The 27092-nt window shown below is 47.8% G+C and overlaps 1 protein-coding gene across 2 annotated transcripts in view; it reads left to right on the forward strand.

Annotated features, from left to right (window-relative positions):
- The window catches only part of NT5C3A (5'-nucleotidase, cytosolic IIIA), a 236780-nt gene that overhangs the window by 9872 nt on the left and 199816 nt on the right, over positions 1-27092 (forward strand). Inside the window, exon 2 of one of the 2 annotated variants that reach the window (XM_063922543.1) lies at positions 22043-22081. The exons of the other annotated variant lie outside the window; for it this stretch is intronic. Within the exon in view, the coding sequence (XP_063778613.1) occupies positions 22055-22081 (27 nt within the window). The 5' untranslated portion in view covers positions 22043-22054. The remainder of the gene's footprint in view (positions 1-22042; positions 22082-27092) is intronic. 2 annotated transcript variants of the gene reach the window in all.

Below are 27092 nucleotides of genomic sequence, written 5' to 3' on the forward strand. Positions count from 1 at the left end.
ACATTCTGTGGCAGGCCTGCCACAGCCAAAATCTGTAAAAGCCCATTCCACAAGGAAGGTGGGCTCATCTTGGGCGGCTGCCCGAGGGGTCTCGGCTTTACAACTTTGCCGAGCAGCTACTTGGTCAGGAGCAAATACGTTTGTAAAATTCTACAAATTTGATACCCTGGCTGAGGAGGACCTGGAGTTCTCTCATTTGGTGCTGCAGAGTCATCCGCACTCTCCCGCCCGTTTGGGAGCTTTGGTATAATCCCCATGGTACTTACGGAGTCCCCAGCATCCACTTAGGACGTTAGAGAAAATAAGAATTTACTTACCGATAATTCTATTTCTCGTAGTCCGTAGTGGATGCTGGGCGCCCATCCCAAGTGCGGATTGTCTGCAATACTTGTACATAGTTATTGTTACCAAAAAATCGGGTTATTGCTGTAGTGAGCCATCTTTTCTAGAGGCTCCTCTGTTATCATGCTGTTAACTGGGTTTAGATCACAAGTTATATGGTGTGATTGGTGTGGCTGGTATGAGTCTTACCCGGGATTCAAAATCCTTCCTTATTGTGTACGCTCGTCCGGGCACAGTATCCTAACTGAGGCTTGGAGGAGGGTCATAGGGGGAGGAGCCAGTGCACACCAGGTAGTTCTAAAGCTTTACTTTTGTGCCCAGTCTCCTGCGGAGCCGCTATTCCCCATGGTCCTTACGGAGTCCCCAGCATCCACTACGGACTACGAGAAATAGAATTATCGGTAAGTAAATTCTTATTATAAGGATGCAGCCGATTTCTCCCATTTTTCCTCCTTCCCTTTCCTCCTTCCTTTCCTTTCCTCATACTAAAAATAAGAAACGCTATTATTCCCATTGGAGTAAAGATGGATCTGAAGATAAATCACCTGCATAATAACAATAAAAATAAGAATATAAATGATAAACAATGAGAAATCCAAATTAAAATAAAAATAAAATTAGACTAATAATAAAAAATGTATATATTTTATGGAAGTTTTCATATTGGTAAATAAATTTTTGGAGAAAATAAAGTATGAGTTCGCATGCCCCCCCCCCCCCCCCCCTTCTTTTTTTCTTTTTCTCTTTTTTCTGTATACTGAAATAATATGATAATAAACATGATACCAATTGGTTCACTATAGCTGTAGGTACAGTAATATAAGTATAAGAGTCGAGGAGACGAGTAGGATATTTGTTTATTTCTATAAGTATTTTTAGAGATGTTCGAATGATTAAACCCTTCCCGAAACAAAGAGATGTGACTAAAATATATCTTTATAATATTTGTTCTTACAATTGGATCATAAAAACTGAATGAATTGATTGCGGGTTACTATGCCAACGGGCGTGACTGCTCCGTCACGTGGGTTATACACTAGTTTTACCCTGCACTTTACTACAATTCCCACAGTCATCGTGGAAACGGGGGTCACATGACCGGAAAGACGGATGATGTCTAGGGACATGTTCCGTTAAACTGAATGGTGGAACGCAAATGCGCTCCACGGGGCGGAAATGTAACAGCAGTGCCGATTTAGAACACGAGACTAAAGTGAGTTTTCTTGCTCGTAATTTATATATCTTTTATGGGTGCTGTGCTGATTGAAGCGAGGGTATGTGGGCATGAGGAGAACCCCTGTATTCAAGATTTATGAAAGTATGTGGTGGAAATAGATATTTGTTATTGGAACATATGCCCCCGTGACCCGGAAGTACTACAATAGGTAGGGGTTTGCCCATAACAAATTGATTCGTTTTTGGATTAAATTTCCCCAAATAACACAATTTAGATATCGGAGTCTGTCCTAGGAATACATCTAAAACCCATAGAAGGGTTAATTTGAAGGTTTTTATGAGGAATTTGATTAAATTGAAGGATTGAGTGAAACAGCTGTTCAGTGTTTGGTAATTACCTAAGGTATAAATATCCTGTTAGTTGCCTACCTAAGTCACCTTTGATAAAGCTGCAGTTCGCAGCGAAACGCTTTAGGAGGAGGCTACTTGGGTCAACAATTGTCATTTTTTGCTGCCTTATCACATCCGGACCAAATACTGGACTTTGCCATCTGCAGAAAAAAACGGGACAAACATCCAACAACTAGGAACACCATCAACCCCATCTCTATAAAGGAGGACACAGTACTAAATGAGGATCCCAAACCTGGCTGGTTTCGAGTAAAACATCAGAGACACTCTTAAGGGACTACACCTCTAGCGGTCTTTGGGTAAAGTGTATTGGTGTGACTGCGCTGTCAGTCTGTCTCCATCTGCTATATGTTCCAGGTTCAACAATAGGAACAGATGCTAATGTGATTGGCAGTTATGAATAATTGACCCACATTTGTTGGTTTTATTGTCTTAAAAATTTTTTTGTGGATTTTGTATCCAATTTTTAATGAGGCCTAAATTTATATTTTATTAAATTGAAGAATTTTTTCACTCAATCCTTCTCATTAGAATTGTTATACAATATTCCAATTAGCGCTGCAATTTTTTCCCTTTGGTTTCTTTTGTTGTATGGTTGGGGTGTGACTATCCCCAAACGTTCATAGCAGCAGCATTAGAGACACAGCACCTGAAAGCGCCCGATCTTCCATTTGTTTGGTAGATTTCCTTGCTTTTTCACATCTCTCCCCTGCTCAGCACTCAGCGCGATGTGTGCTGAGCGAGAGAGGGGAAGGGGGGGGCACTCATTTTACCCAGCAGTGAAATGAGTGATGTGCTAGATTGGCTGCGCATCGCTGTTGCTGTGGGGCATACACACGAAGAGATCCGTGCTTAACTTCTAAGCAATCTAGTCAGATTGCTTAGAATTTAAGCACGGATCTCTCTGTGTGTACCCCCTTTAGTGTAGCTTTGGCTTATATCTACTTTAGGTCCTTGCTACAGGTTATCACCTGCTACTAGGCTCTTGGACTTTCATTTATGAGTTGACCGTATACACTTGCCATGCCTTACCACTGATCGCATTAGCACTTTTCATTGCCCAACACTAAACCATCACATTATACAGTATTGCCCAGTGTGTACCAAGCCTAAGATTTACTGTCCAATCAACCAGTCTGCTCGTTGGAACAAAATTCTGGTAATGGATGGGAGCAAATAACAATCGACCAAATCAATGGTCGATTGTCATTTGCTCCGATCCATTACCAGATTTTTATTCCAACCAGTGAATTGGTTGATTCGACAGAAAAGCTTAGGCTGGGTAAGCATACACACTTACTAACTGGCCGCTCGATGTGTCTGTGCAGACATCACAACTGGGTGGGACTTGGAACTCCCAGTTGTGATGTCAGTGTCTGTGGTCCCTGCAGCCAGTGTACTGGCGGTCAGCAGGTCGCCTGTACACACATGCAGATACATCAATATATATTTCAAATATATGGGCATCGACTGCGCTTGCGGGGCCAACACAGTATGTCTGTGAATGACATCGTTCACAGTCCTATCTGGTGTACACACCTGCCGACCTGCTACTGATATATCCTTTCTCTTACGTCCTAGAGGATGCTGGGGTCCACATTAGTACCATGGGGTATAGACGGGTCCACCAGGAGCCATTGGCACTTTAAGAGTTTAAGAGTGTGGGCTGGCTCCTCCCTCTATGGCCCTCCTACCAGACTCAGTTTAGAAAATGTGCCCCGGAGGAGCCGGTCACAGCTAGGGGAGCTCTACTGAGCTTTTTTAGTTAAAGTTAGTTTAGAGTTTATTTTTTTACAGGAGGCTGTTGTCAACAGCCTGCCTGCAGCGTGGGACTAAGGGGGGGAGCAGTGTCCGCCCTGTGGGGTCTGAGCCACTGACTCTGCTGACTGGACACTGAGCTCCAGAGGGGTTGGATCGTTCTCTGCCACAGGGGCCCGCTCGCCCCAGCAGCATGCCGCCAACCCCTTACAGAGCTGAAGAGTGGTGAGTGAGACACCGACCCCCCTAGCAAGCGGGGGGGCGCTGTGAAGATGGCGGCACAGGGGAGGGAGCGCAGTATTAACTGCGCTCCTATGAAGGTACAGAGACACATGGTGCGGCGCTGTGAGGGGCGCCCTGGGCCAGCGCTTACCCCCACACTGGTCAGCAAGTCTGTCGGGGTCCGCGGATCTCAGCCAGCACATTTCTCCTCAGGCCAGTATAATCTGTGAAGAGTGGGAAGACAGCGCCATTAAGGGGGCGGAGCTTCTCAGAGCGGACCCAGCAGCGTTCCAGCGCCATTTTCCTGCCTGCACAGCGCTGGATGGAAGAACAGGTCCCTCCACAGCAACTCCAGCTATCAGTACACGGTACCAGGGGGTTGTAGAAGGGAGGGGAGGCTGTGAAACGATTGTGTCTCCTATTAAGGGACACAGTCTGCGCTGGTAAGGGGTCTCCCTTTACTGAAAGCGCTGTGGTGTGTGTTGGCTCCGATCTCAGTGTCTCTCTTGCCATTGTTGGGGGGGGGGAACTCTGTCTGCCCCCACGTGTGTGTGTTTGGTGGTCTCCTTTAGCTATGTCCAGGGACACTGTGTCATATGCTGCAGAGGATTTATCCTCCCAGGATGATCCCATTCCATGTAATCAGGATAGCACTGGTTTAGCACAGATACCAGCAAGGGAACCTGAGTGGTTTTCCTCTATCAAATCTTGGATTTCTCACATTTCTGACAAGGTTGCAAGTAATGAATCTGCAACCCAGGTATTACAGAACTCTATGGCAGTATGGTTTGTTTCTGGTACCTCAGGACGCCCCGCTATATACCCCCACAAACGTGCGCTTGTGCATGTCACACAAGACGACACGGATACCGATTCTGACACTACAGATGGTGATGGGGATGTGTTGCGGGGGTCCGCATCTCTTGCAAATGGGGTGCAATTGTTGATAGAGGCTATCGGGGATGTGTTAAATGTTAATGATACCACACCTGAGCAGGTTGAGGAGGCTTTTTTCACTGAAAATAAAAAAGCCTCGCTAACCTTCCCTGCGTCAAAGGAATTGAATGCTATATTTTGAAAAATTCCAGGTCCCTAAAAGGGTCCAGGTGGCATTTCCTTTCCCTGAGGAGGATAGGAAAAAATGGGAAAACCCGCCGGTTGTTGACGCCTCTGTGTCCAGACTCTCAAAGAAGGTGGTTTTACCTGTTCCAGGATCTACCTCCTTAAAGGAGCCGGCTGATAAGAAAATTGATAACACCATTAAATCAATGTATACTGCTTCAGGGGCCATATTACGTCCCACTATTGCTACTGCATGGATTGCAAAGGCAATAGTAAAGTGGTCGGCTACCTTACTTGAGGATTTGGATACTATGGATAGGGATGACGTTGCTTTGTATTTACGCAACATACATGATTCTGCAGGTAGAATCCATGAAAGACCTGGGTTCCATGGCTGCGGGAATTTCTTCCATGTCTGTTTCAGCTCGTTGGGGACTGTGGCTGCGCCAGTGGTCGGCTGACGCGGAATCCAGAAGGAGTGTGGAGTCCCTACCCTATACAGGTCAGGCTCTCTTTGGGGATGCTCTAGATGCGTGGATATCCACCGCTACAGCGGGTAAGTCTCTGTTTCTTCTTTCAGCAGCACCTGCTCCGAAGAAATCTTTCTCTTCATCTGCACCGCAGTCCTTTCGGCCTAACAAGGCCAGCAAGGCCAGAACATCCAACACCTTCTTTAGGGGAGGTCGGATTAAGTCCAAGAAACCTGCGGCTGCAGGTTCCCAGGAACAAAAGCCTACTTCGGGTATGCCAAAGTCCTCCGTATGACGGTGGACTGCACGCCCCGGTGGTGACACTTTAGTCATGTCTGGGTATCGTCCGGCCTGGATTCCTGGGTGATAGTCTCAGGGTTACAGGCTGGAATTTCAAAGTCTCCCTCCTCATCACTTTTTCAAGTCAGGCTTACCAACTCTGTTGGAGGACAGCACGGTACTGCAAGACGCTGTCCAAAATCTGGTGGAGGCACAGGTCATTGTGCCAGTGCCACCTCACATGCTGACCAAAGGTTACTATTCAAACCTTTTTGTGGTACCGAAACCGGATGGTTCGGTCAGGCCCCTTCTGAACCTAAAATCATTGAACCCCATTCTAAGGGAGTTCAAGATGGAGTCTCTCAGGGTGGTGATATCGGGTCTGGAAGAGGGGGAATTCCTGGTTTCTCTAACGTCCTAAGTGGATGCTGGGGACTCCGTCAGGACCATGGGGAATAGCGGCTCCGCAGGAGACAGGGCACAAAAATAAAGCTTTAGGATCAGGTGGTGTGTACTGGCTCCTCCCCCTATGACCCTCCTCCAAGCCTCAGTTAGGTTTTTGTGCCCGTCCGAGCAGGGTGCAATCTAGGTGGCTCTCTTAAAGAGCTGCTTAGAAAAAGTTTTTTAGGTTTTTTTATTTTCAGTGAGTCCTGCTGGCAACAGGCTCACTGCATCGAGGGACTTAGGGGAGAGAATTTCAACTCACCTGCGTGCAGGATGGATTGGATTCTTAGGCTACTGGACACCATTAGCTCCAGAGGGAGTCGGAACACAGGTCTCACCCTGGGGTTCGTCCCGGAGCCGCGCCGCCGACCCCCCTTACAGATGCTGAAGATTGAAGGTCCGGAAACAGGCGGCAGAAGGCTCTTCAGTCTTCATGAAGGTAGCGCACAGCACTGCAGCTGTGCGCCATTGTTGTCACACACTTCACACCAAGCGGTCACGGAGGGTGCAGGGCGCTGCTGGGGGCGCCCTGGGCAGCAATATTTTATTACCTTAAGGCAAAAGAATACATCACATATAGCCATTAAGGCTATATGTATGTATTTAACCCATGCCAATTATCTAAATCCACGGGAGGAAAGCCCGCCGAAATAGGGGGCGGGGCTTATTCTCCTCAGCACACAGCGCCATTTTCCTGCTCAGCTCCGCTGTGAGGAAGGCTCCCAGGACTCTCCCCTGCACTGCACTACAGAAACAGGGTAAAACAGAGAGGGGGGGGCATTTTTTGGCGATATACTGGATATATTTAAGCTGCTATTAGGAACAACACTTATATAAGGTTGTTCCCATATATATTATAGTGCTTGGGTGTGTGCTGGCAAACTCTCCCTCTGTCTCCCCAAAGGGCTAGTGGGGTCCTGTCTTCGATAAGAGCATTCCCTGTGTGTCTGCTGTGTGTCGGTACGTGTGTGTCGACATGTATGAGGACGATGTTGGCGTGGAGGCAGAGCAATTGCCGATAATGGTGATGTCACCCCCCAGGGAGTCGACACCGGAATGGATGGCTTTGTTTATGGAATTACGTGATAATGTCAGCACATTACAAAAATCAGTTGACGACCTGAGACGGCCGGCAAACCAGTTAGTACCTGCCCAGGCGTCTCAGACACCGTCAGGGGCTGTAAAGCGCCCTTTACCTCAGTCGGTCGACACAGACCCAGACACAGACACTGAATCTAGTGTCGACGGTGATGAAACAAACGTATTTTCAAGTAGGGCCACACGTTATATGATCACGGCAATGAAGGAGGCTTTGCATATCTCTGATGCTGCAAGTACCACAAAAAGGGGTATTATGTGGGGGGTGAAAAAACTACCTGTAGTTTTTCCTGAATCAGAGGAATTAAATGATGTATGTGATGAAGCGTGGTTTAACCCAGATAGAAAAATGCTAATTTCAAAAAAGTTATTAGCATTATACCCTTTCCCGCCAGAGGTTAGGGCGCGCTGGGAAACACCCCCTAGGGTGGATAAGGCGCTCACACGCTTATCAAAACAAGTGGCGTTACCGTCTCCGGATACGGCCGCCCTCAAGGATCCAGCAGATAGGAGACTGGAAACTACCCTAAAAAGTATATACACACATACTGGTGTTATACTGCGACCGGCCATCGCCTCAGCCTGGATGTGCAGTGCTGGGGTTGTCTGGTTGGATTCCCTGACTGAAAATATTGATACCCTGGATAGGGACAGTATTTTATTGACTATAGAGCAATTAAAGGATGCTTTCCTTTATATGCGAGATGCGCAGAGAGATATTTGCACTCTGGCATCGAGAGTAAATGCGATGTCCATATCTGCCAGAAGGAGTTTATGGACGCGACAGTGGTCAGGTGATGCGGATTTCAAACGACATATGGAAGTATTGCCGTATAAAGGGGAGGAATTATTTGGCGTCGGTCTATCGGATCTGGTGGCCACGGCAACTGCCGGAAAATCCACCTTTTTACCTCAGACCCCCTCCCAACAGAAAAAGACACCGTCTTTTCAGCCGCAGTCCTTTCGGTCCTATAAGAACAAGCGGACAAAAGGACAGTCATATCTGCCTAGGGGCAGAGGAAGGGGTAAGAGAGGGCAGCAAGCAGCCCCTGCCCAGGAACAGAAGCCCTCCCAGGGTTCTGCAAAGCCCTCAGCATGACGCTGGGGCCTTACAAGCGGACTCAGGAACGGTGGGGGGTCGACTCAAGAATTTCAGCGCACAGTGGGCTTGCTCACAGGTGGACCCCTGGATTCTGCAGGTAGTATCTCATGGTTACAGGTTGGAATTCGAGAAGTCTCCCCCTCGCCGGTTCCTAAAGTCTGCTTTGCCAACGTCTCCCTCAGACAGGGCGACGGTATTGGAAGCCATTCACAAGCTGTTTGCTCAGCAGGTGATAGTCAAGGTACCCCTCCTACAACAGGGAAAGGGGTATTACTCCACGCTATTTGTGGTACCGAAGCCGGACGGCTCGGTAAGACCTATTCTAAATCTGAAATCTTTGAACCTGTACATACAAAAATTCAAGTTCAAGATGGAGTCACTCAGAGCAGTGATAGCGAATCTGGAAGAAGGGGACTTTATGGTGTCCCTGGACATAAAGGATGCTTACCTGCATGTCCCAATTTGCCCTTCACATCAAGGGTACCTCAGGTTCGTGGTGCAAAACTGTCATTATCAGTTTCAGACGCTGCCGTTTGGATTGTCCACGGCACCTCGGGTCTTTACCAAGGTAATGGCCGAAATGATGATTCTTCTGCGAAGAAGAGGCGTATTAATTATCCCTTACTTGGACGATCTCCTGATAAGGGCAAGGTCCAGAGAACAGCTGGAGGACGGAGTAGCACTAACCCAAGTAGTGCTGCAACAACACGGGTGGATTCTGAATTTTCCAAAATCTCAGTTGACCCCGACAACACGTCTGCTGTTCCTGGGAATGATTCTGGACACGGTTCAAAAAAAGGTGTTTCTTCCGGAGGAGAAAGCCAGGGAGTTATCCGAACTTGTCAGGAACCTCCTAAAACCAGGGACAGTGTCTGTACATCAATGCACAAGAGTCCTGGGAAAGATGGTGGCTTCTTACGAAGCGATTCCATTCGGCAGATTCCACGCACGAACTTTTCTCTATCGTCCTAAGTGGATGCTGGGGTTCCTGAAAGGACCATGGGGAATAGCGGCTCCGCAGGAGACAGGGCACAAAAGTAAAGCTTTTACAGGTCAGGTGGTGTGTACTGGCTCCTCCCCCCATGACCCTCCTCCAGACTCCAGTTAGATTTTTGTGCCCGGCCGAGAAGGGTGCAATTCTAGGTGGCTCTCATAAAGAGCTGCTTAGAGAGTTTAGCTTAGGTTTTTTATTTTACAGTGATTCCTGCTGGCAACAGGATCACTGCAACGAGGGACAGAGGGGAGAAGAAGTGAACTCACCTGCGTGCAGGATGGATTGGCTTCTTGGCTACTGGACATGAAGCTCCAGAGGGACGATCACAGGTACAGCCTGGATGGTCACCGGAGCCACGCCGCCGGCCCCCTCACAGATGCTGAAGCAAGAAGAGGTCCAGAATCGGCGGCTGAAGACTCCTGCAGTCTTCTTAAGGTAGCGCACAGCACTGCAGCTGTGCGCCATTTTCCTCTCAGCACACTTCACACGGCAGTCACTGAGGGTGCAGGGCGCTGGGAGGGGGGCGCCCTGGGAGGCAAATGAAAACCTTTAAAAAGGCTAAAAATACCTCACATATAGCCCCAGAGGCTATATGGAGATATTTACCCCTGCCTAAATGTACTAAATAGCGGGAGACGAGCCCGCCGAAAAAGGGGCGGGGCCTATCTCCTCAGCACACGGCGCCATTTTCTGTCACAGCTCCGCTGGTCAGGAAGGCTCCCAGGTCTCTCCCCTGCACTGCACTACAGAAACAGGGTATAACAGAGAGGGGGGGCAAAATAAATGGCAATATATATTAATATAAAAGCAGCTATAAGGGAGCACTTAATCATAAGGCTATCCCTGTCATATATAGCGCTTTTTGGTGTGTGCTGGCAGACTCTCCCTCTGTCTCCCCAAAGGGCTAGTGGGTCCTGTCTTCGTATAGAGCATTCCCTGTGTGTCTGCTGTGTGTCGGTACGTGTGTGTCGACATGTATGAGGACGTTATTGGTGTGGAGGCGGAGCAATTGCCAAATATGAGGATGTCACCTCCTAGGGGGTCGACACCAGAATGGATGCCTTTATTTGTGGAATTACGGGATAGCGTCAACTCGCTTAAGCAGTCGTTTGCCGACATGAGGCGGCCGGACACTCAATTAGTGCCTGTCCAGGCGCCTCAAACACCGTCAGGGGCTGTAAAACGCCCCTTGCCTCAGTCGGTCGACACAGACCCAGACACAGGCACTGATTCCGGTGGTGAAGGTGACGAATCAACCGTATTTTCCAGTAGGGCCACACGTTATATGATTTTGGCAATAAAGGAGATGTTACATTTAGCTGATACTACAGGTACCACTAAACAGGGTATTATGTGGGGTGTGAAAAAACTACCAGTAGTTTTTACCGAATCAGAAGAATTAAATGACGTGTGTGATGAAGCGTGGGGTGCCCCGATAAAAAACTGCTAATTTCAAAGAAGTTATTGGCTTTATACCCTTTCCCGCCAGAGGTTAGGGAGCGCTGGGAAACACCTCCTAGGGTGGACAAAGCGCTAACACGCTTATCAAAACAAGTGGCGTTACCCTCTCCTGAGACGGCCGCACTTAAAGATCCATCAGATAGGAGGATGGAAAATATCCAAAAAGGTATATACACACATGCAGGTGTTATACTACGACCAGCTATTGCGACTGCCTGGATGTGCAGTGCTGGGGTAGTTTGGTCAGAGTCCCTGATCGAAAATATTGATACCCTGGACAGGGACAATATTTTACTGTCGTTAGAACAAATAAAGGATGCATTTCTTTATATGCGTGATGCACAGGGAGATATCTGCACACTGGCATCACGGGTAAGTGCTATGTCCATTTCGGCCAGAAGAGCTTTATGGACACGACAGTGGACAGGCGATGCGTAGAGGAGTTATTTGGGGTCGGTCTATCGGATTTGGTGGCCACGGCTACGGCCGGGAAATCCACCTTTCTACCTCAAGTCACTCCCCAACAGAAAAAGGCACCGACCTTTCAACCGCAGCCCTTTCGTTCCTTTAAAAATAAGAGAGCAAAGGGCTATTCATATCTGCCACGAGGCAGAGGACGAGGGAAGAGACAGCAACAGGCAGCTCCTTCCCAGGAACAGAAGCCCTCCCCGGCTTCTACAAAAGCCTCAGCATGACGCTGGGGCTTCGCAAGCGGACTCGGGGGCGGTAGGCGGTCGTCTCAAGAATTACAGCGCGCAGTGGGCTCACTCGCAGGTAAATCCCTGGATCCTGCAGATAATATCTCAGGGGTACAGGTTGAAATTAGAGACAGAGCCACCTCGCCGTTTCCTGAAGTCTGCTTTACCAACGTCCCCCTCAGAAAGGGAGACGGTTTTGGAAGCCATTCACAAGCTGTATTCTCAGCAGGTGATAGTCAAGGTACCTCTTCTACAACAAGGGAAGGGGTATTATTCCACTCTTTTTGTGGTACCGAAGCCGGATGGCTCGGTAAGGCCTATTCTAAATCTGAAGTCCTTGAACCTGTACATAAAGAAGTTCAAGTTCAAGATGGAGTCACTCAGAGCAGTGATAGCGAACCTGGAAGAAGGGGACTTTATGGTATCCTTGGACATCAAGGATGCGTATCTCCACGTTCCAATTACCCCTCACACCAGGGGTACCTCAGGTTCGTTGTACAAAACTGTCACTATCAGTTTCAGACGCTGCCGTTTGGTTTGTCCACGGCACCTCGGGGCTTTACAAAGGTAATGGCCGAGATAATATTTCTTCTTCGAAGAAAAGGCGTATTAATTATCCCATACTTGGACGATCTCCTAATAAGGGCAAGGTCCAGAGAACAGCTAGAGATGGGTTTAGCACTATCTCAAGAGGTGCTAAAGCAGCACGGATGGATTCTGAATATTCCAAAATCCCAATTAATGCCGACAACTCGTCTGCTGTTCCTGGGGATGATTCTGGACACAGTTCAGAAAAAGGTTTTTCTTCCCGAAGAAAAAGCCAAGGAGTTATCTGACCTGGTCAGGAACCTCCTAAAACCAGGAAAGGTGTCTGTACATCAATGCACAAGAGTCCTGGGAAAAAATGGTAGCTTCTTACGAAGCAATCCCTTTCGGCAGATTCCATGCAAAGGGATCTGTTGGACAAATGGTCAGGGTCGCATCTTCAGATGCACCTGCGGATAACCCTGTCGCCGAGGACAAGGGTATCCCTTCTGTGGTGGTTGCAGGAGGCTCATCTATTGGAGGGCCGCAGATTCGGCATGCAGGATTGGATCCTGGTGACCACGGATGCCAGCCTGAGAGGCTGGGGAGCAGTCACACAGGGAAGAAATTTCCAGGGAGTGTGGTCGAGCCTGAAAAAGTCTCTTCACATAAGCATTCTGGAACTAAGAGCAATCTACAATGCTCTAAGCCAGGCGGAACCTCTGCTTCAAGGAAGACCGGTGTTGATCCAGTCGGACAACATCACGGCAGTCGCCCATGTAAACAGACAGGGCGGCACAAGAAGCAGGAGGGCAATGGCAGAAGCTGCCAGGATCCTTCGCTGGGCGGAGAATCACGTGATAGCACTGTCAGCAGTATTCATCCCGGGCGTGGACAACTGGGAAGCAGACTTCCTCAGCAGACACGACCTTCACCCGGGAGAGTGGGGACTTCATCCAGAAGTTTTCCACATGCTATTAAACCGTTGGGTAAAACCAATGGTGGACATGATGGCGTCTCGCCTCAACAAAACACTGGACAGATATTGCGCCAGGTCAAGAGATCCGCAGGCAATAGCTGTGGACGCGCTGGTAACACCTTGGGTGTACCAGTCGGTATATGTGTTTCCTCCTCTGCCTCTCATACCAAAGGTATTGAGGATTATACGGCAAAGAGGAGTAAGACTAGTGGCTCCGGATTGGCCAAGAAGGACTTGGTACCCGGAACTTCAAGAGATGGTCACGGACGATCCGTGGCCTCTACTTCTGAGAAGGGACCTGCTTCAGCAGGGTCCTTGTCTTTTTCAAGACTTACCGTGGCTGCGTTTGACGGCATGGCGTTTGAATGCCAGATCCTAAAAGGAAAAGGCATTCCGGAAGAAGTCATTCCTACCTTGATAAAGGCAAGGAAGGAAGTCACCGCGAAGCATTATCGCCGTATTTGGCGAAAATATGTTGCGTGGTGCGAGCAGCGGAGTGCTCCGATGGAGGAATTTCAACTGGGTCGTTTTCCTACATTTCCTGCAATCAGGATTGTCTATGGGTCTCAAATTGGGATCTATTAAGGTTCAAATTTCGGCCATATCAATATTCTTCCAAAAAGAATTGGCCTCAGTCCCTGAGGTCCAGATTTTTATCAAAGGAGTACTGCATATACAGCCTCCTGTGGTGCCTAAGGTGGCACCGTGGGATCTAAATGTAGTTTTAGATTTCCTCAAATCCAATTGGTTTGAACCACTAAAGAATGTGGATTTGAAATATCTCACATGGAAAGTGACTATGTTACTGGCCCTGGCTTCGGCCGGGAGAGTATCTGAACTGGCGGCTTTGTTTTATAAAAGCCCTTATTTAATTTTCCATTCGACATAGGGCAGAGCGGCGGACGCGTCCGCATTTTCTCCCTAAGGTGGTATCAGCGTTTCACCTGAACCAGCCTATTGTAGTGCCTGCGGCTACAGACGACTTGAAGGACTCCAAGTTGTTGGACGTTGTCAGAGCCTTAAAAATATACATTTAAAGGACGGCTGGAGTCAGGAAATCTGACTCGCTGTTTATACTGTATGCACCCAACAAGTTGGGTGCACCTGCTTCTAAGCAGTCGATTGCTCGTTGGATTTGTAACAAAATTCAACTTGTACATTCTGTGGCAGGCCTGCCACAGCCTAAATCTGTTAAGGCCCATTCCGCAAGGAAGGTGGGCTCATCTTGGGCGCCTGCCCGAGGGGTCTCGGCATTACAACTCTGCCGAGCAGCTACGTGGTCAGGGGAGAACACGTTTGTAAATTTTTACAAATTTGATACCCTGGCAAAGGAGGACCTGGAGTTCTCTCATTCGGTGCTGCAGAGTCATCCGCACTCTCCCGCCCGTTTGGGAGCTTTGGTATAATCCCCATGGTCCTTTCAGGAACCCCAGCATCCACTTAGGACGATAGAGAAAATAAGAATTTACTTACCGATAATTCTATTTCTCGGAGTCCGTAGTGGATGCTGGGCGCCCATCCCAAGTGCGGATTATCTGCAATACTTGTACATAGTTATTGTTAACTAATTCGGGTTATTGTTTAGGAAGCCATCTTTCAGAGGCTCCTCTGTTATCATACTGTTAACTGGGTTTAGATCACAAGTTGTACGGTGTGATTGGTGTGGCTGGTATGAGTCTTACCCGGGATTCAAAATCCTCCCTTATTGTGTACGCTCGTCCGGGCACAGTACCTAACTGGAGTCTGGAGGAGGGTCATGGGGGGAGGAGCCAGTACACACCACCTGACCTGTAAAAGCTTTACTTTTGTGCCCTGTCTCCTGCGGAGCCGCTATTCCCCATGGTCCTTTCAGGAACCCCAGCATCCACTACGGACTCCGAGAAATAGAATTATCGGTAAGTAAATTCTTATTTTCAGTGGGATCTGCTGGACAAATGGTCCGGATCGCATCTGCAGATGCATCAGCGGATAACCTTATCGCCACGGACAAGGGTGTCTCTTCTGTGGTGGTTGCAGAGTGCTCATCTGTTAGAGGGCCGCAGATTCGGTATACAGGACTGGGTCCTGGTGACCACGGATGCCAGTCTGAGAGGCTGGGGAGCGGTCACACAAGGAAGAAACTTCCAGGGAGTATGGTCAAGCCTGGAGATGTCTCTTCACATAAATATACTGGAGCTAAGAGCGATTTACAATGCTCTAAGTCTGGCAAAACCCCTGCTTCAGGGTCAGCCGGTGTTGATCCAGTCGGACAACATCACGGCAGTCGCCCACGTAAACAGACAGGGCGGCACAAGAAGCAGGACAGCAATGGCAGAAGCTGCAAGGATTCTTCGCTGGGCGGAAGATCATGTGATAGCACTGTCAGCAGTATTCATTCCGGGAGTGGACAACTGGGAAGCAGACTTCCTCAGCAGACACGATCTACACCCGGGAGAGTGGGGACTTCATCCAGAAGTCTTCCACATGATTGTGAACCGTTGGGAAAAACCAATGGTGGATATGATGGCGTCCCGCCTCAACAAAAAACTGGACAGGTATTGCGCCAGGTCAAGAGATCCTCAGGCAATAGCTGTGGACGCTCTGGTAACACCGTGGGTGTTCCAGTCAGTCTATGTGTTCCCTCCTCTGCCTCTCATACCAAAAGTACTGAGAATTATACGGCAGAAGGGAGTAAGAACGATACTAGTGGCTCCGGATTGGCCAAAAAGAACTTGGTACCCGGAACTTCAAGAGATGCTCACGGAGGATCCGTGGCCTCTACCTCTAAGACGGGACCTGCTTCAGCAGGGACCGTGTCTATTCCAAGACTTACCGCGGCTGCGTTTGACGGCATGGCGGTTGAACGCCGAATTCTAAAGGAAAAAGGCATTCCGGAAGAGGTCATTCCTACACTGGTAAAAGCCAGGAAGGAGGTGACTGCACAACATTATCACCGCATTTGGAGAAAATATGTTGCGTGGTGTGAGGCCAGGAAGGCCCCCACGGAGGAATTTCAACTGGGTCGATTCCTACATTTCCTGCAAACAGGATTGTCTATGGGCCTCAAATTAGGGCCGAAATTTGAACCTTAATGGACCCCGTCGATTTTCTTCCAGAAAGAATTGGCTTCAGTTCCTGAAGTCCAGACCTTTGTAAAAGGAGTACTACATATACAGCCCCCGGTTGTGCCCCCAGTGGCACCGTGGGATCTTAATGTAGTCTTGGATTTTCTCAAATCCCATTGGTTTGAGCCGCTCAAATCGGTGGAGCTGAAGTATCTCACATGGAAAGTAACCATGCTACTGGCCCTGGCTTCTGCCAGGAGAGTATCAGAATTGGCGGCTTTATCATATAAGAGCCCATATCTGATTTTCCATACGGACAGGGCAGAACTGCGGACGCGTCCTCATTTTCTGCCTAAGGTGGTGTCAGCGTTTCACCTGAACCAGCCTATTGTGGTGCCTGCGGCTACTAACGAGTTGGAGGATTCCAAGTTGTTGGACGTGGTCCGGGCATTGAAAATATATATTTCAAGAACGGCGGGAGTCAGAAAGTCTGACTCACTGCTTATATTGTATGCACCCAACAAGATTGGTGCTCCTGCTTCTAAGCAGACGATTGCTCGTTGGATTTGTAGCACAATTCAACTTGCACATTCTGTGGCAGGCTTGCCACAACCTAAATCTGTCAAGGCCCATTCCACAAGGAAAGTGGGCTCATCCTGGGCGGCTGCCCGGGGAGTCTCGGCATTACAACTCTGCCGAGCTGCTACTTGGTCAGGGGCAAATACGTTTGCAAAATTCTACAAATTTGATACCCTGGCTGAGGAGGACCTTGAGTTCTCTCATTCGGTGCTGCAGAGTCATCCGCACTCTCCCGCCCGTTTGGGAGCTTTGGTATAATCCCCATGGTCCTTACGGAGTCCCCAGCATCCACTTAGGACGTTAGAGAAAATAAGAATTTACTTACCAGTAATTCTATTTCTCGTAGTCCGTAGTGGATGCTGGGCGCCCATCCCAAGTGCGGATTGTCTGCAATACTTGTACATAGTTATTGTTACAAAAAAATCGGGTTGTTATTTGTTGTGAGCCGTCTGTTCAGAGGCTCCTACGTTTGTCATACTGTTAACTGGGTTCAGATCACAAGTTATACGGTGTGATTGGTGTGGCTGGTATGAGTCTTACCCGGGGTTCAATATCCTTCCTTATTGTGTACGCTCGTCCGGGCACAGTATCCTAACTGAGGCTTGGAGGAGGGTCATAGGGGGAGGAGCCAGTACACACCACCTGATCCTAAAGCTTTATTTTTGTGCCCTGTCTCCTGCGGAGCCGCTATTCCCCATGGTCCTGACGGAGTCCCCAGCATCCACTACGGACTACGAGAAATAGAATTATCGGTAAGTAAATTCTTATTATCACTGGATATCAAGGATGCGTACCTCGGGCTTATCTCCGTTTCGCATTGCTGGACTGTCCTTTTCAGTTCCAGGCCCTGCCATTCGGCCTCTCAACAGCACCGAGGGTGTTTACCAAGGTGATGGCGGAAATGATGAGTCTCCTCCGCAAGCAAGGGGTGAACATCATTCCATATCTGGACGATCTGCTGATAAAGGCATCGTCCACGGAGAAGCTACTGCAGTCCATTGTTCTCACAACACAACTGCTCCAGAGTCACGGTTGGATTCTGAACCTTCCAAAGTCACATTTGGAACCAACCCAGAGGTTGTCATTTCTGGGAATGATCCTGGATACGGAAGTGCAGCGGGTGTTTCTTCAGCAGGAAAAGGCGTTGGTGATACAAGCTATAGTCCGGGATGTCCTGAAGCCACCCCGGTTGTCGGTTCATCAATGCATTTGCCTATTGGGAAAGATGGTGGCCTCTTACGAGGCTCTCCAGTACGGAAGGTTCCACGCTCGGACCTTCCAACTGGATCTCCTGGACAAGAGGTCGGGATCTCGCCTCCACATGCACCAGAGAATTCGTCTGTCGCCAAGGGCAAGGATTTCACTCCTCTGGTGGCTCCAATTGCCTCACCTTCTGGAGGGCCGCAGGTTCGGGATTCAGGACTGGGTCCTTCTAACCACAGATGCGAGTCTCAGGGGCTGGGGAGCAGTCACTCAAGGAGTAACCTTCCAAGGACGGTGTTCAAGCCTGGAAGCCGGCCTGCCCATCAACATCCTGGAACTAAGAGCCATCTACAACGGTCTTCTTCAAGCGGCCCCTCTTCTGAGAAATCGGGCCATTCAAGTGCAGTCGGACAACGTAACAGTGGCTTACGTAAACCGACAGGGCGGAACGAAGATCAGAGCGGCAATGTCAGAGGTGACAAGAATACTCCTCTGGACAGAAAAGCACGCGTTGGCGCTGTCAGCCATCTTCATTCCGGGAGTAGACAACTGGGAAGCAGACTTCCTCAGCAGACACGATCTCCAGGGGAGTGGGGTCTCCATCCAGAGGTGTTCAAGGAAATAACAGACCTTTGTGGTTTGCCCCAAGTAGACATGATGGCCTCTCGTCTCAACAAGAAGCTTCAGCGTTATTATTCCACGTCGAGGGACCCACAGGCAGTTGCAGTGGACGCCCCGGTGTCTCCGTGGGTGTTCCAGTCAGTGTACGTGTTTCCACCACTCCCACTCATCCCAAGAATCCTAAAGCTCATAAGGAGAACAAGGGTTCAAGCGATCCTCATTGCCCCATACTGGCCAAGAAGGGCTTGGTACGCAGACTTTCTGAATCTACTGCAAGAAGAGCCGAGGCTTCTTCCTCTTCGGGAGGACCTGCTGCAGCAGGGGCCGTTCGCATATCAAGACTTACCGCGGCTACGTTTGACGGCATGGAAGTTGAGTGCCTGATAATTGCTCGGAAGGGTATTCCGAAGAAGGTTATTCCTACCCTCATACAGGCTAGTAAAGGGGTAACGTCTAAACATTACCATCGTATTTGGAAGAAATATGTCTCTTGGTGTGAATCCAAGAAGTTTCCTACGGTGGAGTTTCAACTGGGACGTTTCCTCCTACTCCTGCAAGCAGGAGTGGATATGGGCCTGAGGTTGGGTTCTGTAAAGGTCCAGATTTCGGCCCTATTCATTTTCTTTCAGAAACAATTGGCTGCCCTCCCTGAGGTTCAGACCTTTTTGAAGGGTTTTCTGCATATCCAACCTCCCTTTGTACCGCCTACGGCGCCCTGGGACCTTAACGTGGTGTTGCAGTTCCTCCAGTCGGATTGGCTTGAGCCTCTACAGGAGGTAGAGGTCAAGTTTCTTACATGGAAGGCGGTCACGTTGGCCTTAGCTTCTGCTAGACGTGTTACAAAACCAAAAGTGCTCTTTTCGGGTAACCTTAAAATTGCGCAATAATACCAAAAGCAGCTTAGAGGTACAAACAAACCCCACGGAGTATCTCTCCACGTTACTCCAAATGCAATACAGTAGGATAGGGGTATTGGGGAATGTGTTCCCTCAAGCTCTGATCCCTTTACACAGAAATAGGTATGGGTAGGAAAATGCAATACGTTCCTTATCTTGAAGTGGACGTCCAGAAAAGAATCCATCCTTAAATAGTGTGTATTTCCTTAAACCGGTTTGCATATGAAACGAGAAAAAAGGTATCATGTGTAGTACATTCACAAATTTAATAGTACATAACACACATGGAATTACTCAAGGTGAAGACTTCACCTTGAGAAAGACCCGTATTAAATCGGGTGGAAACGCGTTGGTTATTGAGGGACTAATAGCGGACTTTGCAGCTCCTGTTGCTATATCTGGATTGCTGAGTGATTACCAGAAACTGGCTCCAATAGACTTTTCCGGAGAGACGATTGGTAACCTTTAAAGAACTTGTTTGAGAACTGTTACACCACCGGTTCTCAGACCCGCTGGTAATTTATTCTGACTCTCCCCTTAACAGGACCGTGCGAGTCCCTATTGTCAGATGTATCTTTGTTGAATCTTTGTTGAATGTTAGATGTGTAATTCCATGTGTGTTATGTACTATTAAATTTGTGAATGTACTACACATGATACCTTTTTTCTCGTTTCATATGCAAACCGGTTTAAGGAAATACACACTATTTAAGGACGGATTCTTTTCTGGACGTCCACTTCAAGATAAAGAACGTATTGCATTTTCCTTCCCATACCTATTTCTGTGTAAAGGGATCAGCGCTTGAGGGAACACATTTCCCAATACCCCTATCCTTCTGCTAGACGTGTGTCCGAGCTGGGGCTTTATCCTGTAAAAGCCCTTTCTTGATCTTCCACGAAGATAGAGCTGAGCTCCGGACACGTCAGCAGTTTCTTCCGAATGTTGTGTCGGCGTTTCATATCAACCAACCTATTGTGGTGCCAGTGGCTACTGACTCCTCAATTACATCAAAGTCCTTGGATGTCGTAAGGACTCTGAAGATATATGTGAAGAGAACTTCTCGTCACAGAAAGTCGGACTCTGTTTGTCCTATATGATCCCAAGAAATTGGGTGTCCTGCTTCTTAGCAGACGATCTCTCGCTGGATCAGGTTCACTATCCAGCATGCTTATTCTACGGCAGGACTTCCGTGTCCAAGATCTGTTAAGGCCCACTCTACTCGTAAGGTGGGGTCTTCCTGGGCGGCTGCCCAGGGTATCTCGGCAGTGCAACTTTGCCGAGCTGCAACTTGGTCTGGGAGCACGTTTGCAAAGTTTTACAAATTCGATACTTTTGGCCTCTGATGATCTGAAGTTCAGTCAATCAGTTCTGCTGGAGCCTCCGCGCTCTCCCTCCCGTTCTTGGAGCTTTGGTACATCCCCATGGTACTAATGTGGACTCCAGCATCCTCTAGGACATAAGAGAAAATAGGATTTTGGTTACCTACTGGTAAATACTTCTCTCGTAGTCCGTAGAGGATGCTGGGCGCCCGCCCAGCACTTCGTTTTCCTGCAAATGTTATTTGGTTCAGTACCACTTCGTTTTAGTTGAGTACTGCGTTGTTACTTGGTAAGTAATGTTTCAGCAGTTGCTGAATGTTCAAGCTACGTTGGCTTGACGTGCCTTGTATGTGTGAGCTGGTATGAATCTCGACACTATCTGTGTATAATCCTTCTCTCGAAGTATGCCTTCTCCTCGGGTACAGTTTCTAAACTGAGTCTGGTAGGAAGGCCATAGAGGGAGGAGCCAGACCACACTCTCAAACTCTTAAAGTGCCAATGGCTCCTGGTGGACCAGTCTATACCCCATGGTACTAATGTGGACCCCAACATCCTCTATGGACTACGAGAAAAGGATTTACCGGTAGGTAACCAAAATCCTATTTTGTCACTCAAATAAACAATTATTGTAGTTTGTACCGACCTTTATGGTGTATGGGCAGCCTTAGCTATTACTTTTTCAGACATTTTCTTGCCTGAGGTGTTGCTGACCTTGTATACCCAACGGTCATGTCTGCTCATTGCAGGACATACATTTAGCCTCTTCCACTGCCTTCTTGTTTCTGTTACTTGAATGATAGTTGAGTCTTGTTACATACCACACGCGCTTGCAACATTAATTTCTCTAGTAACATTGTCGAATGTGTATCAGATTATGCCCTTACCATTGCATATAGCTCTTGTTTATATATTTGTTTGAATTTGCTTTTTTTTTTGGGGGGGGGGGGGGGCGTAAAGTGCTTACACTGCACTAGCTCTTTCCATGGGGCACTGCTTTCTTATGTTTGGTTAGAAAGTATACTAGTCTTCACATTACATATGCTTTCTTCAAAGCCTCACAGGTTTATGCTGTTAAATTAAAATTCTAAACCATTATTGGATCGCCATACAAAATACTGTTGGTCTGAAAATTATTGATTAAGTTATAAAATGTATACAAATGACTTGACATCTTAGTAAGCGCAACACAGAAGTTCTGTGTTAAGCATTTCAAAATGAATGTTTTTTATTTTTTTCTGGAGAGTTCTTTATTTATTAATTTAATAGGGAGATTACAAATTATAATTCATATTATTCTTTAAAAGTACATTGGTTAAGAAGTCTCACTAACAGTCTGGTTTTCTTGGGTTTGTCCTCAGGCCTAAAGCATCATGGCACCACTGACACCCCTTCAGAAAGTATGTACGAGTGATAGCACTGCCTTTGTCCAACTTGTAATTACTTCCATGAGCTGTGAAAGCTACAGTAGTATTCATTCTAGCACCCTGCAGCTAATTGGTGAGGAGGGCTTATTCACATTTTTAAGGGAAACCTTTTTATTGTGTAATACATCATGTCTAAAATTAATGCAGAGTGCTAGAATGAATTCTAGAAATCCTAAGGCCATAATCAATATAATGGTCTCTCTGAGAAATGTATGTAATTGAACAAACATTTTAAATTAAGACTTTTCGTAAGTGTGTGTGTGTATGTATGTATGTGTATATATATATATATATATATATATATATATATATATATATATATATATATATATATATATTTATATTTATGTAATTGGCTTTATTAAAATTAGAAGTGAGGGGATGTAGCTTCTAGGATGCATGCCTAGAGCTATTGAGTTGCCCGCACTGTAAACCCGCAAGTAGTGCCTTGGGACTAGTTGCTTTGTTACCATGTACAGTAACTGCATCCTGCCCGGCACTTAAGTTGGGAAATGCAGTTTACCACAATAAAGACCTGGGTATTAGTCACGGTAAACTGCATCTCCCGACTTAAGTGCCGGGTGGGATGCAGTCAATTGAATAGCTCCTGGCACTCATCATGGGAGCTACATCCCCTTCTGATTGATTTCTCCCCATTAGAATTGCCATTATATTCTTTACTCACTCTTGCACTTTGTAACCTCACCTTCTCTTGTGATCCTATGGCTTCATATGTGTGAGATCACGACATTTCCACCCACCCCATCACCTATAACGTTTACCTATTCCCTTACATTATTCTTGTTTGTCATTTATATAAGACACAATCTTATATTGCACCAATGTATTTCTTGGTGTAACATTATACTGTATTTGGTTGGAAAATTTAGGAAAGGTAGTATTCCAAAACATTTTATTGTAACCTGCTTATTTTTCTAGAACTATATCATGTTAGTGTCCCCCCTAGGAATATCTGAGGGCAGGGCGCCGATCTGTGGGGGCTCACACCCCAAAAGGGGGCGCGGCTTAAATCCTCATTAAAGTGAGTGGTGTGGCCCCCACAGACGTCACTATTGGGGGCGTGCCTAGCACCCAACGGAGGTGCTGGGCTTCCCCCAAGCGCTCTCCCGTAGCGTGAATGGACCCAAGTGGGCAGCTGTGAAGTACTCTCTAGTCCAGGATTATGGAAGTGTAAGTGAAGGATGTCCTGGACTCAGCCAGTGAGGAGGAGGTGTTTGAAGAGGGGAAGGATGAGATGGAGCTTCTGCACTGGGTGTGGAGGAGATATATACGGTACTGCTTAGTGACTGTAGAATTGATGTGGTACCTGGGATCCTGTTAAAATCTTGCCTAGGGCGCAATTTGGTCAACGCTGGCCCTAACTGTACTCTACCTGGCAGGTTACAAAGCCTGATCATAACACAGAGTACTTTCTTTTTAAGGAAATGGAATACATATGATATCCCGATGGCCAGGATGCCGGCAGTGCAAATACCGACTGCATTATCATGGCGCTGGGAATCCCGAGACCTAAACAGTGAAGTACCTAACCCTAATCCCTGACCACCCTAACCCTCCCTTCCTGCACCCTAATCCACCTCGCAGTTTACCTCTGAGTGGCAGCAGTTCCTCGTTTGGGATATAGACGCAGGCATTGTATTCCATGTCTTGATTCCGAATGCCGGGATACTGAACGCATCCCGCAGGAAATACATGTTTCATTTTCATCATTGCATCTCTTGTCAGTAATCTGTGTGTTTTGAATGCAGTTTGGTTTAAATTTTGCTATTGGAAAAAGTCTGTATATAGTTAATTTGTTTGCTCTCACCATTTGTTACCAGTAATTATTCCTTAATTACGGATCACTAAAAACAACAACTTGTATTTCTCTGACGTCCTAGTGGATGCTGGGAACTCCGAAAGGACCATGGGGAATAGCGGCTCCGCAGGAGACTGGGCACAAAAGTAAAAGCTTTAGGACTAACTGGTGTGCACTGGCTCCTCCCCCTATGACCCTCCTCCAAGCCTCAGTTAGATTTTTGTGCCCGAACGAGAAGGGTGCAATCTAGGTGGCTCTCCTGAGCTGCTTAGAGTAAAAGTTTAAATTAGGTTTTTTTATTTTCAGTGAGTCCTGCTGGCAACAGGCTCACTGCATCGAGGGACTAAGGGGAGAAGAAGCGAACTCACCTGCGTGCAGAGTGGATTGGGCTTCTTAGGCTACTGGACATTAGCTCCAGAGGGACGATCACAGGCCCAGCCATGGATGGGTCCCAGAGCCGCGCCGCCGTCCCCCTTACAGAGCCAGAAGAGCAGAAGAGGTCCGGAAAATCGGCGGCAGAAGACGTCCTGTCTTCAATAAGGTAGCGCACAGCACCGCAGCTGTGCGCCATTGCTCTCAGCACACTTCACACTCCGGTCACTGAGGGTGCAGGGCGCTGGGGGGGGGCGCCCTGAGACGCAATAAAAATACCTTAGATGGCAAAAAATACATCACATATAGCTCCTGGGCTATATGGATGCATTTAACCCCTGCCAGAATACATAGAAAAACGGGAGATAGGCTCCGCCCCCTTATCGGCGGCCTTATCTCCTCAGCACACTGGCGCCATTTTCCCTCACAACTCCGTTGGAGGGAAGCTCCCTGGCTCTCCCCTGCAGTCACTACACTACAGAAAGGGTTAAAAAAGAGAGGGGGGGCACTAATTAAGCGCAGTATTAAAGATACAGCAGCTATAAGGGGAAACACACTTATATAAGGTTATCCCTTTATATATATATATAGCGCTCTGGTGGGTGCTGGCAAACTCTCCCTCTGTCTCCCCAAAGGGCTAGTGGGGTCCTGTCCTCTATCAGAGCATTCCCTGTGTGTGTGTGTGTGCTGTATGTCGGTACGTTTGTGTCGACATGTATGAGGAGAAAAATGATGTGGAGACGGAGCAGATTGCCTGTAATAGTGATGTCACCCCCTAGGGGGTCGACACCTGAGTGGATGAACTGTTGGAAGGAATTACGTGACAGTGTCAGCTCTGTATAAAAGACAGTGGTTGACATGAGACAGCCGGCTACTCAGCTTGTGCCTGTCCAGACATCTCATAGGCCGTCAGGGGCTCTAAAGCGCCCGTTACCTCAGATGGCAGATATAGACGCCGACACGGATACTGACTCCAGTGTCGACGGTGAAGAGACAAATGTGACTTCCAGTAGGGCCACACGTTACATGATGGAGGCAATGAAAAATGTTTTACACATTTCTGATAATACGAGTACCACCAAAAAGGGTATTATGTTCGGTGAGGAAAAACTACCTGTAGTTTTCCTGAATCTGAGAAATTAAATGAGTAGTGTGATGATGCGTGGGTTTCCCCCGATAACAACTGATAATTTCTAAAATGTTATTGGCATTATATCCTTTCCCGCCAGAGGTTAGGGTGCGTTGGGAAACACCCCCTAGGGTGGATAAAGCGCTCACACGCTTGTAAGGGCTCTACCCTCTCCTGAGATGGCCGCCCTTAAGGATCCTGCTGATAGAAAGCAGGAGGGTATCCTAAAATGTATTTACACACATACTGGTGTTATACTGCGACCAGCAATCGCCTCAGCCTGGATGTGCAGTGCTGGGTTGGCGTGGTCGGATTCCCTGACTGAAAATATTGATACCCTAGATAGGGACAGTATATTTTTGCCTATAGAGGATTTAAAAGATGCATTTCTATATATGCGTGATGCACAGCGGAATATTTGCCGACTGGCATCAAGTCTAAGTGCGTTGTCCATTTCTACCAGTAGAGGGTTATGGACACGACAGTGGTCAGGTGATGTGGATTTCAAACGGCATTTGGAAGTATTGCCTTATTAAGGGGAGGAGTTATTTGGGGTCGGTCTTTCAGACCTGGTGGCCACGGCAACAGCTGGGAAATCCACGTTTGTACCCCAGGTCGCCTCTCAACATGAGAAGACGCCGTATTATCAGGCGCAGTCTTTTCGTGGACAAGCGGGCAAAAGGTTCCTCATTTCTGCCCCGTGACAGAGGGAGAGGAAAAAGGCTGCAGAAATCAGCCAGTTCCCAGGAACAGAAACCCTCTCCCGCCTCTGCCAAGCCCTCAGTATGACGCTGGGGCTTTACAAGCAGAATCAGGCACGGTGGGGGGCCCGTCTCAATGAATTTCAGCGCGCAGTGGGCTCACTCGCAAGTAGACCCCTGGATCCTTCAGGTGATATCTCAGGGGTACAAATTGGAATTCGAGACGTCTCCCCCTCGCCGTTTCCTAAAGTCGGCTTTACCGATGTCTCCTTCTGACAGGGAGACAGTTTTGGAAGCCATTCACAAGCTGTATTCCCAGCAGGTGATAATCAAGGTACCCCTCCTGCAACAGGGAACGGGGTATTATTCCACACTGTTGTGGTACCGAAGCCGGACGGCTCGGTGAGACCGATTCTAAATCTAAAATCTTTGAACACTTACATACAGAGGTTCAAATTCAAGATTGAGTCACTCAGAGCAGTGATTGCGAACCTGGAAGAAGGGGACTACATGATGTCTCGGGACATCAAGGATGCTTACCTTCATGTCCAAATTTACCCTTCTCACCAAGGGTACCTCAGGTTTATGGTACAGAACTGTCACTATCAGTTCAGACGCTGCCGTATGGATGGTCCACGGCACCCCGGGTCTTTACCAAGGTAATGGCCGAAATGATGATATTCCTTCGAAGGAAGGGAATTTTAGTTATCCCTTACTTGGACGATTCCCTGATAAGGGTAAGATCCAGGGAACAGTTGGAGGTCGGTGTAGCACTATCTCAGGTAGTGTTGCGGCAGCACGATTGGATTCTCAATATTCCAAAATCGCAGCTGGTTCCGACGACTCGTCTTCTGTTCCTAGGGATGATCCTGGACACAGTCCAGAAAAAGGTGTTTCTCCCGGAGGAGAAAGCCAGGGTGTTATCCGAGCTAGTCAGGAACCTCCTAAAACCGAGCCATGTCT

Source organism: Pseudophryne corroboree, chromosome 5 (assembly GCF_028390025.1).
Source record: "Pseudophryne corroboree isolate aPseCor3 chromosome 5, aPseCor3.hap2, whole genome shotgun sequence".
Lineage (NCBI taxonomy): Eukaryota > Metazoa > Chordata > Amphibia > Anura > Myobatrachidae > Pseudophryne > Pseudophryne corroboree.